This window comes from Mercenaria mercenaria, chromosome 3 (assembly GCF_021730395.1).
Source record: "Mercenaria mercenaria strain notata chromosome 3, MADL_Memer_1, whole genome shotgun sequence".
Lineage (NCBI taxonomy): Eukaryota > Metazoa > Mollusca > Bivalvia > Venerida > Veneridae > Mercenaria > Mercenaria mercenaria.
In genome coordinates this window covers 21,441,118-21,455,673 of record NC_069363.1, presented here as the reverse complement: position 1 = coordinate 21,455,673, position 14,556 = coordinate 21,441,118, and the positions used below count along the sequence as shown (strand labels likewise).

The window sequence follows — 14,556 nt, the reverse complement described above, 5'->3', positions numbered from 1 at the left end:
TATAGGTTATATGGTGCCAAACAGGACAGATTTTGGTTTCACATCTCATTTACATCGAAATAAAAACATGAGGTATGGAATCAAAATCTGCATACCTGCTGGAATCACAGAGTTACAGCAAAACCAAGTCTTAAGACCCTATTAGTCGCCTTTTACGATCATGCAAGGGTAAGGCAGTGGTTCCAATTCTTTTCATACACGGTCCAAAGTTGATGGTCAAAAGTCATGATCACAGCATCATTCTGGGGTTGACTGATAGCCTTTAGCTATAGCTCTAGTTTAGAATGAATATTTTAAGCCTTTGCTATGAAGGTCATTTTGAATGTGAATTTACCTCCGAAGTATATGGATTTCTTTGATTGTAAGAATAAGAACAACATAACTTGTATATTTTATTGGATTTAAAGCTCACAAGTTGAAAGACTTACTTGTATTTATAAGGCTTTTGTTCTGTGTTATAAAATTATATAAACTTAAACTATTAACAATAACTTGAAGATGTTGACACATAATTTACATGTAGAAACAAAGGGTACAGGTAATTCAGAATACCAATTCCACCTCGAGTGGTAAATTTTATTTTAAATTCCGAGTAATTTCAGCTACTGAATGATTTTATTTATAACAGAAGGAAATGGAACTTCTATCACATTTTAGTAAAATAAGGTGGGAAAATAAGAAATTAAATATAAATTATGTACAAAATACATTGTCCATGAAACACACATTGACTAAAGAAATAATACTTGACACTGTGTCTGAAATCATTCGTCCTCCACCTCTGATAATTCACGTGGGGAAGTTGAAAGTTACTTGCGGAAACCAGGTTTGTAGTGGTACAGAATCCAGGAACACTGGTTAGGTTAACTGCCTGCCCGTTACATGACTGAAATACTGTTGAAAAAATGACGTTAAACCCAAAACAAACAAATTATACAACAGTTATCACTGAAAAAACTGGCAAGAAAATACAAAACATTTTAAACTTTGAACACTCAAAGAGAAAGTTAACCATATCAGAACAGTCTTTGACAGCAAGGGCATGCCACACAATTCAAGTAAAGTGCTGCTACCTACACGAGTATACACCTAGAATAACTTAGTGAGACCAATTTATTTTAAAAGCATCATAATACAGTATTCACAGGACTAAAATTGTGAACATTTTTTGCACAAACATTACACACCGTAACTTTGAAAACAACATATTCTATAAATTAAGAAAGTTCATATGATTATAACAACACACAATCATTACTTAAAAACTGCTTCATGTTTTTGTATTTACATTGCTTCTACATTTACATTGCAAACCTTTAGACCTTTGAATTGATTCCAGAGATCACAATTCTTGATTGGCTACGACTGTTCACATACACCCCATCATATATTTTCTTTCAACTCGACAATACACATGTAAAATATGCATTGTAACGCAGAGAAAATGCATTTCTAATAATTCCAGAGATTTACACCTTTCAAAAGTATGTAACATTTGAACAACTAGATCTGGGCCCCAAGTCGCTCACCTGAAGAGGAATTTCACTATCTGACCTTGCTTCAAACTGGGTTTGGAGAAAATCTTTAAAGTAGTGCATTAAAGATTAAAAAAAAATATATTTGAAAGTGTTTGCTATATTTTGCTGTAACACTCTAAAATCGTAACCATCAGATCAAACTTCATGACTCAAAGCAGTTGTTTAAAAAACTTTTCTGCTTTTAACTCTGGTGTCCCCTACAAGGCACTAGCAGAACCATTACTATGATACAACAAAACAAAATTTGATGAAGATCCATCAAGCTATTCATGAGAAGAAGGCATTAAAAGGTTATTCTATTTTTATCTCTGATGGCCCATAAAAGCGACCAAGTGCCCCAATTTGAGTAAACTTTGGAAAGAGACATTACACAAATGTTACAGGCCAAATCTGATGGAAGATCCAGCTAGCTGTTCATCAGAAGAAGTAAGTCATCTAAAGGCTTTTTCTGCTCCTAAAAGGGCCAAACTCCACCACTAAACAATTTTTGGAGAAGGCCTTACAATGATGCTACAAAGTTTGATGAAGATCCATTTAGGGGTTCAGGAGAAGTCGTCGTTAAAGGGTATTTTTATTTTAAAAAGGGAGAGACTGCCTCCATTTGAACAAACTTAACAGAAGACCTTATAAGGATGCTACTGACCAAGTTTGATGAAAATTCACCTCGCAATTCGTAAGAAGAACTTGTTTAAAGATATTTCTAACTTTAGCTCTAGCGGCCCTTTAAAGGGGCCAAGTGCCTCCCTTTGAACAAAACTGGGAGAGGACCTTATGATGATACTACAGACCCCAAGTTCGATGAAGATCCATAAAGTGCTTCATGCGAAAGAGCTGTTTAAATGTTTTTCTATTTTTAGCTCTGGTGGCCCCAAAAAGGGAACAAAGTAAACCATTTGAATAAAGCGGATAGAAGTCCATGCCAGAATGTTACTGACCAAGTTTGGAGTATTCCTGAACAGTAGTTTCAGAAAAGATGTTTAAGTAACAAGAGATCACAGAGTGATCTTGGCGCCCACCAATGTGCCATTTTTGAGTGTTCCAAATTTCAAGACTTACTGACTAGCTCAAGGTCAAATTTCATTTCCGTACACAACACAAATCTATGCAAGTAGTCCGAATTTGAAGGCTGTAGCTTGAGAAATGTAAAAGTAGGTCACTAGGTCAAAATCAAGGTCAAATTTTACTTCGGAATACAAAACTATGCATGTGGTCCAAATTTGAAGCCTGTACCTTCAAAAATGTGAAAGTAGGTCACTAGGTCAATGTAAAGGTCAAAGTTTGTTTCGGTACACAAAACTATGCATGTGGTCCAAATCTGAAGGCTGTAGCTTGAGAAATGTAAAAGTAGGTCACTAGGTCAAAATCAAGGTCAAATTTTATTTCGGAATACAAAACTATGCATGTGGTCCAAATTTGAAGCCTGTACCTTAAAAATGTGAAAGTAGGTCACTAGGTCAATGTAAAGGTCAAAAGTCATTTCAGTATACAAAACTATGCAAGTGGTCCAAATTTGAAGGCTGTAGCTTGAGAAATGTAAAAGTAGGTCACTAGGTCAAAATCAAGGTCAAATTTTATTTCAGAATACAAAACTATGCATGTGGTCCAAATTTGAAGCCTGTACCTTCAAAAATGTGAAAGTAGGTCACTAGGTCAATGTCAAGGTCAAAGTTTTTTTCGGTACACAAAACTATGCATGGAGTCCAAATTTGAAGGCTGTAGCTTGAGAAATGTGAAAGTAGGTCACTAGGTCAAAATCAATGTCAAATTTCATTTTGAAACAGGAAACTATGCATATGGTCCAAATTTGATGCCTGTACCTTCAAAAATGTGAAAGTAGGTCACTAGGTCAAAATAAAGGTCAAAGTTTTTTCCAGTGCACAAAATTATGCATGTGGTCCAAATTTGAAGGCTGTAGCTACAGAAATGTGAAAGTAGGTCACTAGGTCAAAATCAAGGTCAACTCATGTCAACGTTCATCTTGCCACTCAAAAATATACATGTGGTCCAAGTTTGAATGTTGTAGTTACTGACAAGAACATTTTAAAAGCTTCTCCCTATATAAGTCTATATGAACCATGTGACCCCCGGGGCGGGGCCATATTTAACCCTAGGAGGATAATTTGAACAAACTTGGTAGAGAACCACTAGATGATGCTACATTACAAGTATCAAAGCCCTAGGCTTTGTGGTTTGGAAAAGAAGATTTTCAAAGTTTTTCCCTATATAAGTCTATGTAAACCATATGACCCCCAGGGCGGGGCCATATTTGACCCTAGGGTATAATTTGAACAATCTTAGTTGAAGACCACTAGATGATGTCACATACAAAATATCAAAGCCCTAGGCCCTGTGGTTTTGGACAAGAGGTTATTCAAAGTTTTTCCCTATATAAGTCTATATAAACCATGTGACCCCCAGGGCGGGGCCATATTTGACCCCAGAGAAATAATTTGAATCATCTTGGTAGAGGACCACTAGATGATGCTTCATACCAAATATCAAAGCCCTAGGCTCTGTGGTTTTGGACAAGAAGGTTTTCAAAGTTTTTCCCTATATAAATCTATATAAATTATAGAAATAAACAAAGGGCCATAACTCACTCATAAATTGTTGAACCAGTCTGATTTTCAGGGGGACACAACTAGGGTACCAATACATCATTCTGACAAAGTTTGGTCAAAATCCCCCCAGTAGTTTCTGAGGAGATGCGATAACGAGAAATTGTTAACGGACGGACGGACGGAATGACGGACGGACGGACCACGGACGCAGAGTGATTTTAATAGCCCACCATCATCATGATGGTGGGCTAAAAATGTAGATGCAGGACAACAGACTAGGGTCACCAGACCATCCATCTATACTTAACTCTGAAAAAAGTTCAGGTGAGGTAAAAACAAGAGGGCCATGATGGCCCTATATCACTCACCTGAGTACCATTGCTCTTAATGATAAGATCAAGTTTTGACATAGATCACACAGGCATACACTTTAAATGTCATCAGGATAAATATTTTCTTGTAACAGTCCCTTTTGACCTATGGGTCACATACTTGTCATAGCCAATCTCCATACCAAGTTTGAGGGTCCTTGGCTCAAATGCTGCATATTTGTACTAGCATGACTATTCCTTACCCTGGAAGACTTAAATAACATTTAAAACCAATCCCATTAGATGCTGCTGAGGTATATTCATTTACATAAAATAAAGGGAGGTAATTTGTCATGAATTCAGTCAAAAGTTATCTACCCTGATTGTCCGAGTCCATCTGATGGCATTAATGACATTTCAAATCAGAATCCTCATTGGTTACTGAGATACACTCATTTTAATTGAAAACAAAGGGAGGTAATTTGACATAAAATCAGTCCATAGTTATCTACCCTGATTGTCTCAGTCCAACTAATGACAATAATGAAATTTCAAATAAGTCTAAATACTTACTGAGATAAATCCATTTTTATTAAAATCAGGGGAGGTTATAATCATGCATTGGTATATGCATGTAGAAGATACAGAGTACAAGCCTTTACAACAATATATTAGAAAAGTAAGTAAAGGTAGAAATTTCTTACCATGGAAGACATAAATAATGTTTCAAACCAATCTCATTAGAAACTGCTAGGTATATTCATTTACATAAAAGATAAAGGGAGGTAATTTGTCATAAATTCCGTCAATATGTATCTTCAATGATTGTCCAAGTCCATCTGATGGCATAAATGGAATTTCAGATCAGTATCTTCATTAGTTACGGGGATATACCCATTTTAATTTGAAATAAAGGGAGGTAATTTGACATGAAATCAGTCCATAGTTATCTACCCTGATTGTCTGAGTCTAACTAATGACAATAATGAAATTTCAAATGAGTCCTATAAGTATTTATTGATACAAATTCATTTTGATTAAAATCAGGGGAGGTAATCGGATATAAAATATCTCCAGAACCTAAGATTGGATCTGACAGATTCATCATGGAATCCAAAATTTATTGTTGTTGAAGATATTTTACAAGTTTGTATCAAATCAAACCATAAATGAAGTCTCTATATGACTGCACGAGCCAAAAATAGCAAATTTTGGCCCTTTAAGGAGCCATAACTCTGGAACCCATGATGGGATCTGGCCAGTTTTCGAAAGGAATCGAGATATTATGCCAATACAAGTTGTGTGCAAGTTTGATTAAAGATGATTGCAAAATGTGGTCTCTATCGTGTTCACAAGCAAAAAATAGCAAATTTTGGCCCTTTAAGGGGCCATAACTCTGAAACTCATGATTGCATCCGCCAGTTTTCGGAAGGAACCGAGATATTATGCCAATACAACTTGCGTGCAAGTTTTATTAAAGTTGATAGCAAAATGTGGTCTCTATCTTGTTCACAAGCCAAAAATGGCAAATTTTGGCCCTTTAAGAGGCCATAACTCTTGAACCCATAATGGGATTTGGCCAGTTTTCGAAAGGAATCGAGATATTATGCCAATATAAGTTGTGTGCAAGTTTCATTAAAGTTGATTGTAAAATGTTGTCTCTATTGTGCAAATTTTGGCCCTTTAAGGGACCATAACTCTGAAACCCATGATGGCATCCGGCCAGTTTTCAAAAGGAACCGAGATATTATGCCAATACAACTTATGTGCAAGTTTTATTAAAGTTGATTGCAAAATGTGGTCTCTATCTTGTTCACAAGCCAAAAATGGCAAATTTTGGCCCTTTAAGAGGCCATAACTCTTGAACCCATAATGGGATTTGGCCAGTTTTCGAAAGGAATCGAGATATTATGCCAATATAAGTTGTGTGCAAGTCTGATTAAAGTTGATTGTAAAATGTTGTCTATCGTGCAAATTTTGGCCCTTTAAGGGACCATAACTCTGAAACCCATGATGGCATCCGGCCAGTTTTCAAAAGGAACTGAGATTTTATGCCAATACAACTTATGTGCAAGTTTTATTAAAGTTGATTGCAAAATGTGGTCTCTATCTTGTTCACAAGCCAAAAATGGCAAATTCTGGCTTTTTTAAGGGGCCATAACTCTTGAACCCATAATGGGATTGGCCAGTTTTCGAAAAGAATCGAGGTATTATGCCAATACAAGTTGTGTGCAAGTCTGATTAAAGTTGATTGTAAAATGTTGTCTATCGTGTTCACAAGCAAAAAATAGCAAATTTTGGCCTTTTAAGGGGCAATAATTCTGGAACCCGTGATGAGATCTGGCCAGTTTTCGAAAGGAACCGAGATATTATGCCCATACAAGTTGAGTGCAAGTTTAATTAAAATCAAATACAAAATGTAGTCTCTATCGTGTTCACAAGGAAATTGTGGACGGACGGACGACAGACAAAGGGTGATCACAAAAGCTCACTCTGTCACAACGTGACAGGTGAGCTAACAAAAAAACAAGAGTGCCAGAATGTCACAATATATGCCTGTCACAGCAAATTAGCAAATAGCACCTTTATTTGCAAATTAATTTTGTGGTTGTTTAGTAATTATTTTAATTTTTGTTCTTCTAAGTCCACAAAAAAAACTTATTACCAGATAGAGATACCTTAAAAAACACCTACAATTTGAGAGTAACATCTATGTTGTACCACAGAAAAGTGGTCTTGGTTTTTCCCTACAGTCAATTATAAAAAAGTTACAATATAAGTTATTTATAGTAACAACTAAGGGAAGTTAATCTTAAAAAAAAAAATCCAAAGAAAAAATTGTAAGTCCATATAAAAATCCTTACCAGGTGGGATAGGTCAAAATACACCTCAAAATTGGATGTTACATGCATGTTGTACTACAGAAAAGTGGTCTCGATTTTTCCCTACGACTAGTAATGAAAAAGTTACAATATAAGCTATATATGGTAACAACAAAGGGAAGTAATTCTAAAGGGACCTGTGCATGACATTCCCTCTCAAGATGGTGTACGATTGTGCCAAGTTACATCAAAATCCCTCCATGCATGAAGAAGAAATGCTCCGGACAAAGTCATTCTTGTATCTGACCTTTGGCCTCTAAGTGTGACCTTGACCTTAGACCTAGGGACCTGGTTCTTGCGCATGACACTCTAGTCTTGTGATGGTGAACATTTGTGCCAAGTTATATCAAAATTCCTCCATGCATGAAGAAGAAATGCTCTAGACAAAGTTTTCATTCTTGTATCCTTTGACAACTAAGTGTGACCTTGACCTTGGACCTAGGGACCTGGTTCTTGCACATGACACTCCGTCTCATGATGGTGAACAATTGTACAAAGTTATATCAAAATCCCTTCAGGCATGAAGAAGATTTGCTTCGGACAAAGTCATTCTTGAATTTGACCTTTGACATCTATGTGTGACCTTGACCTTAGACCTAGGGACCTGGTTCTTGTGCAAGACACTCTGTCTCATGATGGCGAACAATTGTGCCAAGTTTCATCAACATCCCTCCATGCATAAAGAAGATATGCTATGGACAAAGTTTTCATTCTTGTATCCTTTGACCTCTAAGTGTGACCTTGAATTTAGACCTAGAGACCTGGTTCTTGCCCATGACACTCCGTCTCATGATGCTGAACAATTGTGCCAAGTTTCATAAAAAATCCCTTCATGCATGAAGAAGATATGCACCGGACAAAGCCGGTGGACACCGCCCGCCCGCCCACCAGGGGTGTTCCCATAATATGTCCCATTTTTCAAACGGGCGTATAAAAAATGGATAAAATCATGGTTTAGAAACATCCATTTGGTATGATATACTAGCCCATTGCTTTGTTAAAAGAATCATAGGGACCTTCTGCCACCATGCAGCCCCACTTTATTTCATCCCAAATGCAAACTACTAAACTATGGTTTAATTCTTAACAGAAATCCACAAAAAGTCAGGTGAATGCAACATGTGTTTATGAAATGTTCTCTGTGACTAAAACTTGACATATGAAAGAAACATGTGTATAACCTGTTTCATGATCCATTTCGACTATAACACAGAACTCCACATATAAAAACAATGTATGTTTATAAACTATTCCATGTAGCTATTACACAGAACTGCACATATGAAAGCAAGATGTGTTTATAAACTAACTTATGTGACCAAAACAAACAACTCCACATATGACAGCAACACGTGTTTATAAACTATTTCATGTGACCATAACAAACAACTCCATATATAAAAGAAACACATATTTATAAACTAATTCATGTGACCACAAACAACTCCATGTATGACCGCAACACGTGTTTATAAACTTTTTCACAGGACCTTAACAAACTCCACATATGGAAGAAACATGTTTATGAACTGTTACATGTGACTGTAACATGCATATGACTATAACACAGAACTTGACATACGGAGTTTTTTTTTAAGTTTACAAGTTTATTTGTGAAATGTAGGCCACTGGCCCATACACAATTTATTTACACCAAAGTAATACAGATATCAATTCAGTTATCTTACTTGAGGAATAACATAATAATCTCAGTTCTCATTAGTAACTATCTACTGTTAATTATATATATTTCTCTATATATATAATAGATAGTACATGCAATTATTGACAATATATGCGCATATATACACAACCAATAATTATCCATTTCATTTCAGTAAGTAACTGTAAGTAACTTTCAATGAAAGCAACATATGTTTATGAACTGTTTCATGAGACACCACATATGAAAGCAGCATGTGTTTATAACTGTTCCATTCGACTAAATCAAAGAGCTCCACATATGAAAGCAACATGTGTTTATAACTGTTCCATTCGACTATATCATAGAGCTCCACATATGAAAGCAACATGTGTTTATAACTGTTCCATTCGACTATATCATAGAACTCCACATATGAAAGCAACATGTGTTTATAACTGTTCCATTCGACTATATCATAGTGTAAGAGCTCCACATATGAAAGCAACGTGTGTTTATAACTGTTTCAATCGACTACAACATAGAACTCCACATATGAAAGCAACATGTGTTTATGAAGTGTTCCATGTGACTGTGGACACTTTGTTCTGGTAGATTTTGACCTCCAGGACAGATACTCTCTTGTTCCTTTGCTGGCTTTCTAAACACAGCATACAAACCCTGAAAGTACATTAAAACATCTGCTAACTTCAGTGACTTAAAAAGTATTAGCAGAATTAGCTTGTACATTAGTTATTAAACTTTCAATCAAACTATATCAAATAACAAAGTAAAGCAAGTTTTTCATTCAAAAGCTGGGTTCTCCTGACTGATGATACATTATTATTGTAGAACTTCTAACATTGTCTACTTTATCATTAACTGAATTTCATAAAACTTTCAAATCATTTAATTTCATTGTTTCTGCCATGGGGATATGAATTTGTGAATACGAAAGACATTTAGTTTGTCTTTTAGACTCTATGCACTGAGGCAATCACAAATCCACAATGAACAATGATGATTTTACAATAATGTATTTTCGTAACAAGAAAAAATATACCGTTTTGCCCGAAGCACTGTCTACAGACAACATCATGAATACATCTAGAAACTTCGGGTTGATAATAATCTGAAAAAATTAAATCTGTGTAAGAAACACTAATGTAGCTGCATAGAGGCACATAAGGTGTAATTTGGATATGATAAAACAAAGATGCAAAATGTCTCTATAACTCTGCAATTAAGCTAAAACATACACTGATTGTAGCAGTGTATTACAAGTCATTAAACCAAATATTTCTAGGGCAGCATGTTCCCACACACCTATATATCTATGTGCCTACATATAAAATTTAACTATACTATGCCCTAAAGTAATATCTAAAATTCATGTATAAAATGTTTGATACTTTGACAGGCAAGTATTGCAGGTAGTAAATACCCTCGTACAGATATACAGTAAACTTAGCATTCTCCAGTCATTCATCTCACCTCTTGCCTGTTGCATTTTATAAAACTCACATGCTCCCTATGAACGCCTATTGAAAGTAAGGAAATGGGAGTCAATGTAATTTTCAGTTTCATGTATACACACTGACCATGACCTTTGACTTAATGACCCAAAATACATACTAAGCAATACAATAGCAAGCTATGAAGTTTGACGGTCAACGGGCTTAAAAACAATTGAGTATCAAGGTCACCATGACCTTGACCACAGACAATTATGTTATGATAGCTGTACATCCATGCATTCTTAAGCTATTGATAAGAAACCATTCTTAGTCTCAATATCACTATGACCTTCACCTACTGATACCCTAAATAACAGGGTTTATCTACTGACCTCAGGCAAGTATGCTAGATCTACTAAGTTTGACAACACAAAGCTAAAGCATTCTCCAGTTACTTATCAGAAACAGTTTTCTGTCTCTTGGTCACTGTGACCTTGATCTTTGACCTACTTTTTGATCTCTGATCTACTGACTCCCAAAACAAATCTGGTCTAATGACCGCAGACAACCATACTATCAAGTTTGACCACTACAGATAGAAGCATCTACAGATATTGATCAGAAACAGTGTTCAGTCTCTAGGTCACTGTTACCTTGACCTTTGACTTATTGATCCCCAAAAACATTATCCGTCAACTACTTACCTCTGGCAATCATCCCATGAAGTGCTACAACTGAATGCAAAAGTGTTCTTTAGTTATTAAGTGTAACCATAGTCTCTGACAACAGACCGACAATTAGCAAAACAATAAACCCCATTTCTCCAAACATCCTATGTTAATGGCTTAACAGACTGCCCAAAAGGCTTCAGTAGATAACTGTACCTAACCTGCTTGGATATTTTGCTCTTAGTTTTTTAAGGTGATAATCTTTACAGACATGCATTGAAACTTACATGATGTTGCTCTGCATTGTTTTCAGGATTTACGAAGCACCTTTTGAAATGATCTGTGTATCTGTTATTGAGAACATGTGCCAATCCCTGGTACCAGGCTGTTGACATATGGACAAAGGGTACCAGTCTGGGATCCATCTCATACAGAGGAACTTTATGAACACGATCTAACATCTCCTGGAACTCCTCAAATGTCAGTTTTTCCAGCTGTAAATATAAGGGGGAAAAAATTATATTTAACCCTTATCCTGCTATATTTCTGTAATGAACAGGTCCATCTTTCAATTTGGACAGCACCATTAACAGTTAAAAGAGGTGCTTACCAAAAAGATACTGACTGAATGGCGAAAAGTGCTGATCATCATCAGACTGCAAGGATGTGCAGGCTGATCAAGATCTACACTGGTCGTAAAGGCAGACTCAGTCATGCCCAGCATGATAAGGGTTATGGTTTCTTATACTAGATATATCACTTTTTTTGTATTTGTTCTTTATTTAGTGAGAGGCAGGTCTTCATTCCACACATTTCCATAGTTGGAAGAACTGAGATTTTGAACTTACAAGGAAAGTTAATCATTTATTTGGCACTGTGTCACAATTTTGGACCATGAAAAATTTCAACCTTGGTTTTTCTATAAGCTACCTAAAGGCCAAGCTTAATTTCAAAACATCAGTGCAAGTGGAAACTGACTTCTGTCTATTTTTAGCAACAGTGACCTTGATCTTGAACCAAGTGGCCTCATATGCAATCCCAAACTCCATCTCTATGTAAGCTACCTATATACCAAGTTTCATATGAATCAGTCACTCCTAACTCAAGTTACTGAGCGGAAACCAAAAGTTGGCCCCAACCTTACGCCTGGACAAAGACATTTGGCAATCCAATAACCTTGAAAACCTGGATACAAGAGCTGTCTGAGGACAGCAACACTCGACTATTCAACAGCCTTGTCAACTGAATGAATACAGAAGTTAAATAAAAGGGGCATAATTTTGTAAAAATGCAAAACAGAATTATGGAACCTGCACAGTGCTTATCAGCTCATGACAGTGCACAAGTGTGTGAAGTTTCAATCCATTCCCATTATAGTGGATACTGAGATACCAGCTTACATACAACTAGAGTTGTCACAGGAGTGACAAATTATACCCCAACAATATGGCCTTGTCACACAACTAAGCCAATGTCAAAGCTGAACTTGCTTGACCTTTGACCTACTGAACTCAAAATCAATAGAGGTCATCTGCTGGTCATGATCAACCTCCGTATAAAGTTTCAAGATCCTCGGCCCAAGCGTTCTCAAGTTATTGTCCGAACTAGAATGTGTCTGTAGGACACAGGGTGTGCCCCGCACTGATACATTTGTCACAAATAAGGGGAAATCATTCAAATGTTTGCAGTCTTAATGGGGTATAGCCTCAAAAAAAAAATTATGAAATGGATTCATTATTCTATATCATATACTTCTAGAGCCATGAGCATCGCAAACAAAAAATCCATGATTTTGTCTATTTCAAGGGCCATAACTCTGTAATAAACGCTAAAATTCTCAAGAAGAATGCCAAGTGTGCAAGGTCACATTATGATAAAGACTCAAGCAAGTTTTCATGAATTTACATTTACAAATACTTTTTGAGTGAGGCACATAATTAGGTGAAAATGTGCCTTTTTGCCTATTTCAGGGGCCATAACTCTGGAAATAGGGGGCGGACCCAGATGAAAAATAAGAGGTGCGCAAGTTCATATCATGATAAAGATTCATGCAAGGTTTCATCAATTTATATCAAATACTTTTTGAGCTAGGCGTGTCACAAGGTGAAAATGTGCATTTTTGACTATTTCAGGGGCCATAACTCTAGAAATAGGGGGCGGACCCAGATGAAAAATAGGAGGTGCGCAAGTTCATATCATGATTAAGATTCATGCAAGGTTTCATGAATCTATATCAAATACTTTTTGAGCTAGGCGTGTCACAAGGTGAAAATGTGCATTTTTGACTATTTCAGGGGCCATATCTCTAAAACTAGGGGGCGGAGCCACACATAAAATAGGAGGTGCGCAAGTTCATACCATGATAAAGACTCATGCAAGGTTTCATCAATTTATATCAAATACTTTTTGAGCTAGACATGTCACAAGGTGAAAATGTGCATTTTTGACCATTTCAGGGGCCATAACTCTAGAAAAAGGGGGCGGACCCAGATGAAAAATAGAAGGTGCGCAAGTTCATATTATGATTAAGACTCATGCAAGGTTTCATGAATCTATATCTAATACTTTTTGCGCTAGGCGTGTCACAAGGTGAAAATGTGCATTTTTGACTATTTCAGGGGCAATGACTCTAAAATTAGGGGGCGAAACCAGACGAAAAATAAAAGGTGCGCAAGTTCATATCATGATAAAGACTCACGCAAGGTTTCATTAATTTATATCAAATACTTTTTGAGCTAGGCGTGTCACGAACTTCGGACGGACGGACGGACACACGTATGGACAGGAGCAAATCTATATGCCCCCACCACTCATGGGGGGCACAAAAAGGTTTAAATGTTCCGGGTCACTCTGACCTTTGACCTTTGAAACTCAAAATCAGTACAGGTCATCTGTTGGTCATGACCAACCTCCCTATTAAATTTAGTGATCCTAGTCCCAAACGTTCTGAAGTTATTGTCATAAAACAGTTTACATGCTCCGGGTCATTGTGACCTTGACCTTTGAACTACTGACCTCAAAATCATTACGGGTCATCTGCTGGTCATAACCAACCTCCCTATCAATTTTCATGATTCTAGGCCCAAGCATTCTCAAGTTATCATCCGGAAACCATTTAACTGTTTCATGTTATTGTGACCTTGACCTTTGACCTACCAGCCTCAAAGTTGAACTTGACCTGTATTCAATCATGTTACACCTGTGTACCAAAATTTATGATCCTAGACCCAAGCGTTCTCAAGTTATCATCCAGACACTGTTTAACTGTTCCGAGTCACTGTGACCTTGACCTTTGACCTACTGACCTCAAAGTAAAACTTGACATGTATTTCATGATGTTACATCTGTGTACCAAAATTTATGATCCTAGGCCCAAGCATTCTCAAGTTATCATCCAGTTACCATTTAACTGTTCTGAGTCACTGTGACCTTGACCTTTGACCTACTAGCCTCAAAATCAAACTTGACCTGTATTAAATCATGTTACACCTGTGTAC

At 36.6% G+C, this 14,556-nt stretch overlaps 1 protein-coding gene across 3 annotated transcripts in view; it reads right to left on the bottom strand.

The window, feature by feature from the left end:
- Positions 1-379: 379 nt before the first annotated feature.
- Positions 380-14,556, bottom strand: part of LOC123525294 (KICSTOR complex protein SZT2-like) — a 255,300-nt gene continuing 241,123 nt past the window's right edge. For all 3 annotated transcript variants that reach the window (XM_053537974.1, XM_053537975.1, XM_053537976.1), the window contains 3 exons: positions 11,347-11,553; positions 9,998-10,066; positions 380-9,615 (listed from right to left, as the gene is read on the bottom strand). In XM_053537974.1, coding sequence (XP_053393949.1) covers positions 9,469-9,615; positions 9,998-10,066; positions 11,347-11,553 — 423 coding nt within the window. In that variant the 3' untranslated portion in view covers positions 380-9,468. The remainder of the gene's footprint in view (positions 9,616-9,997; positions 10,067-11,346; positions 11,554-14,556) is intronic.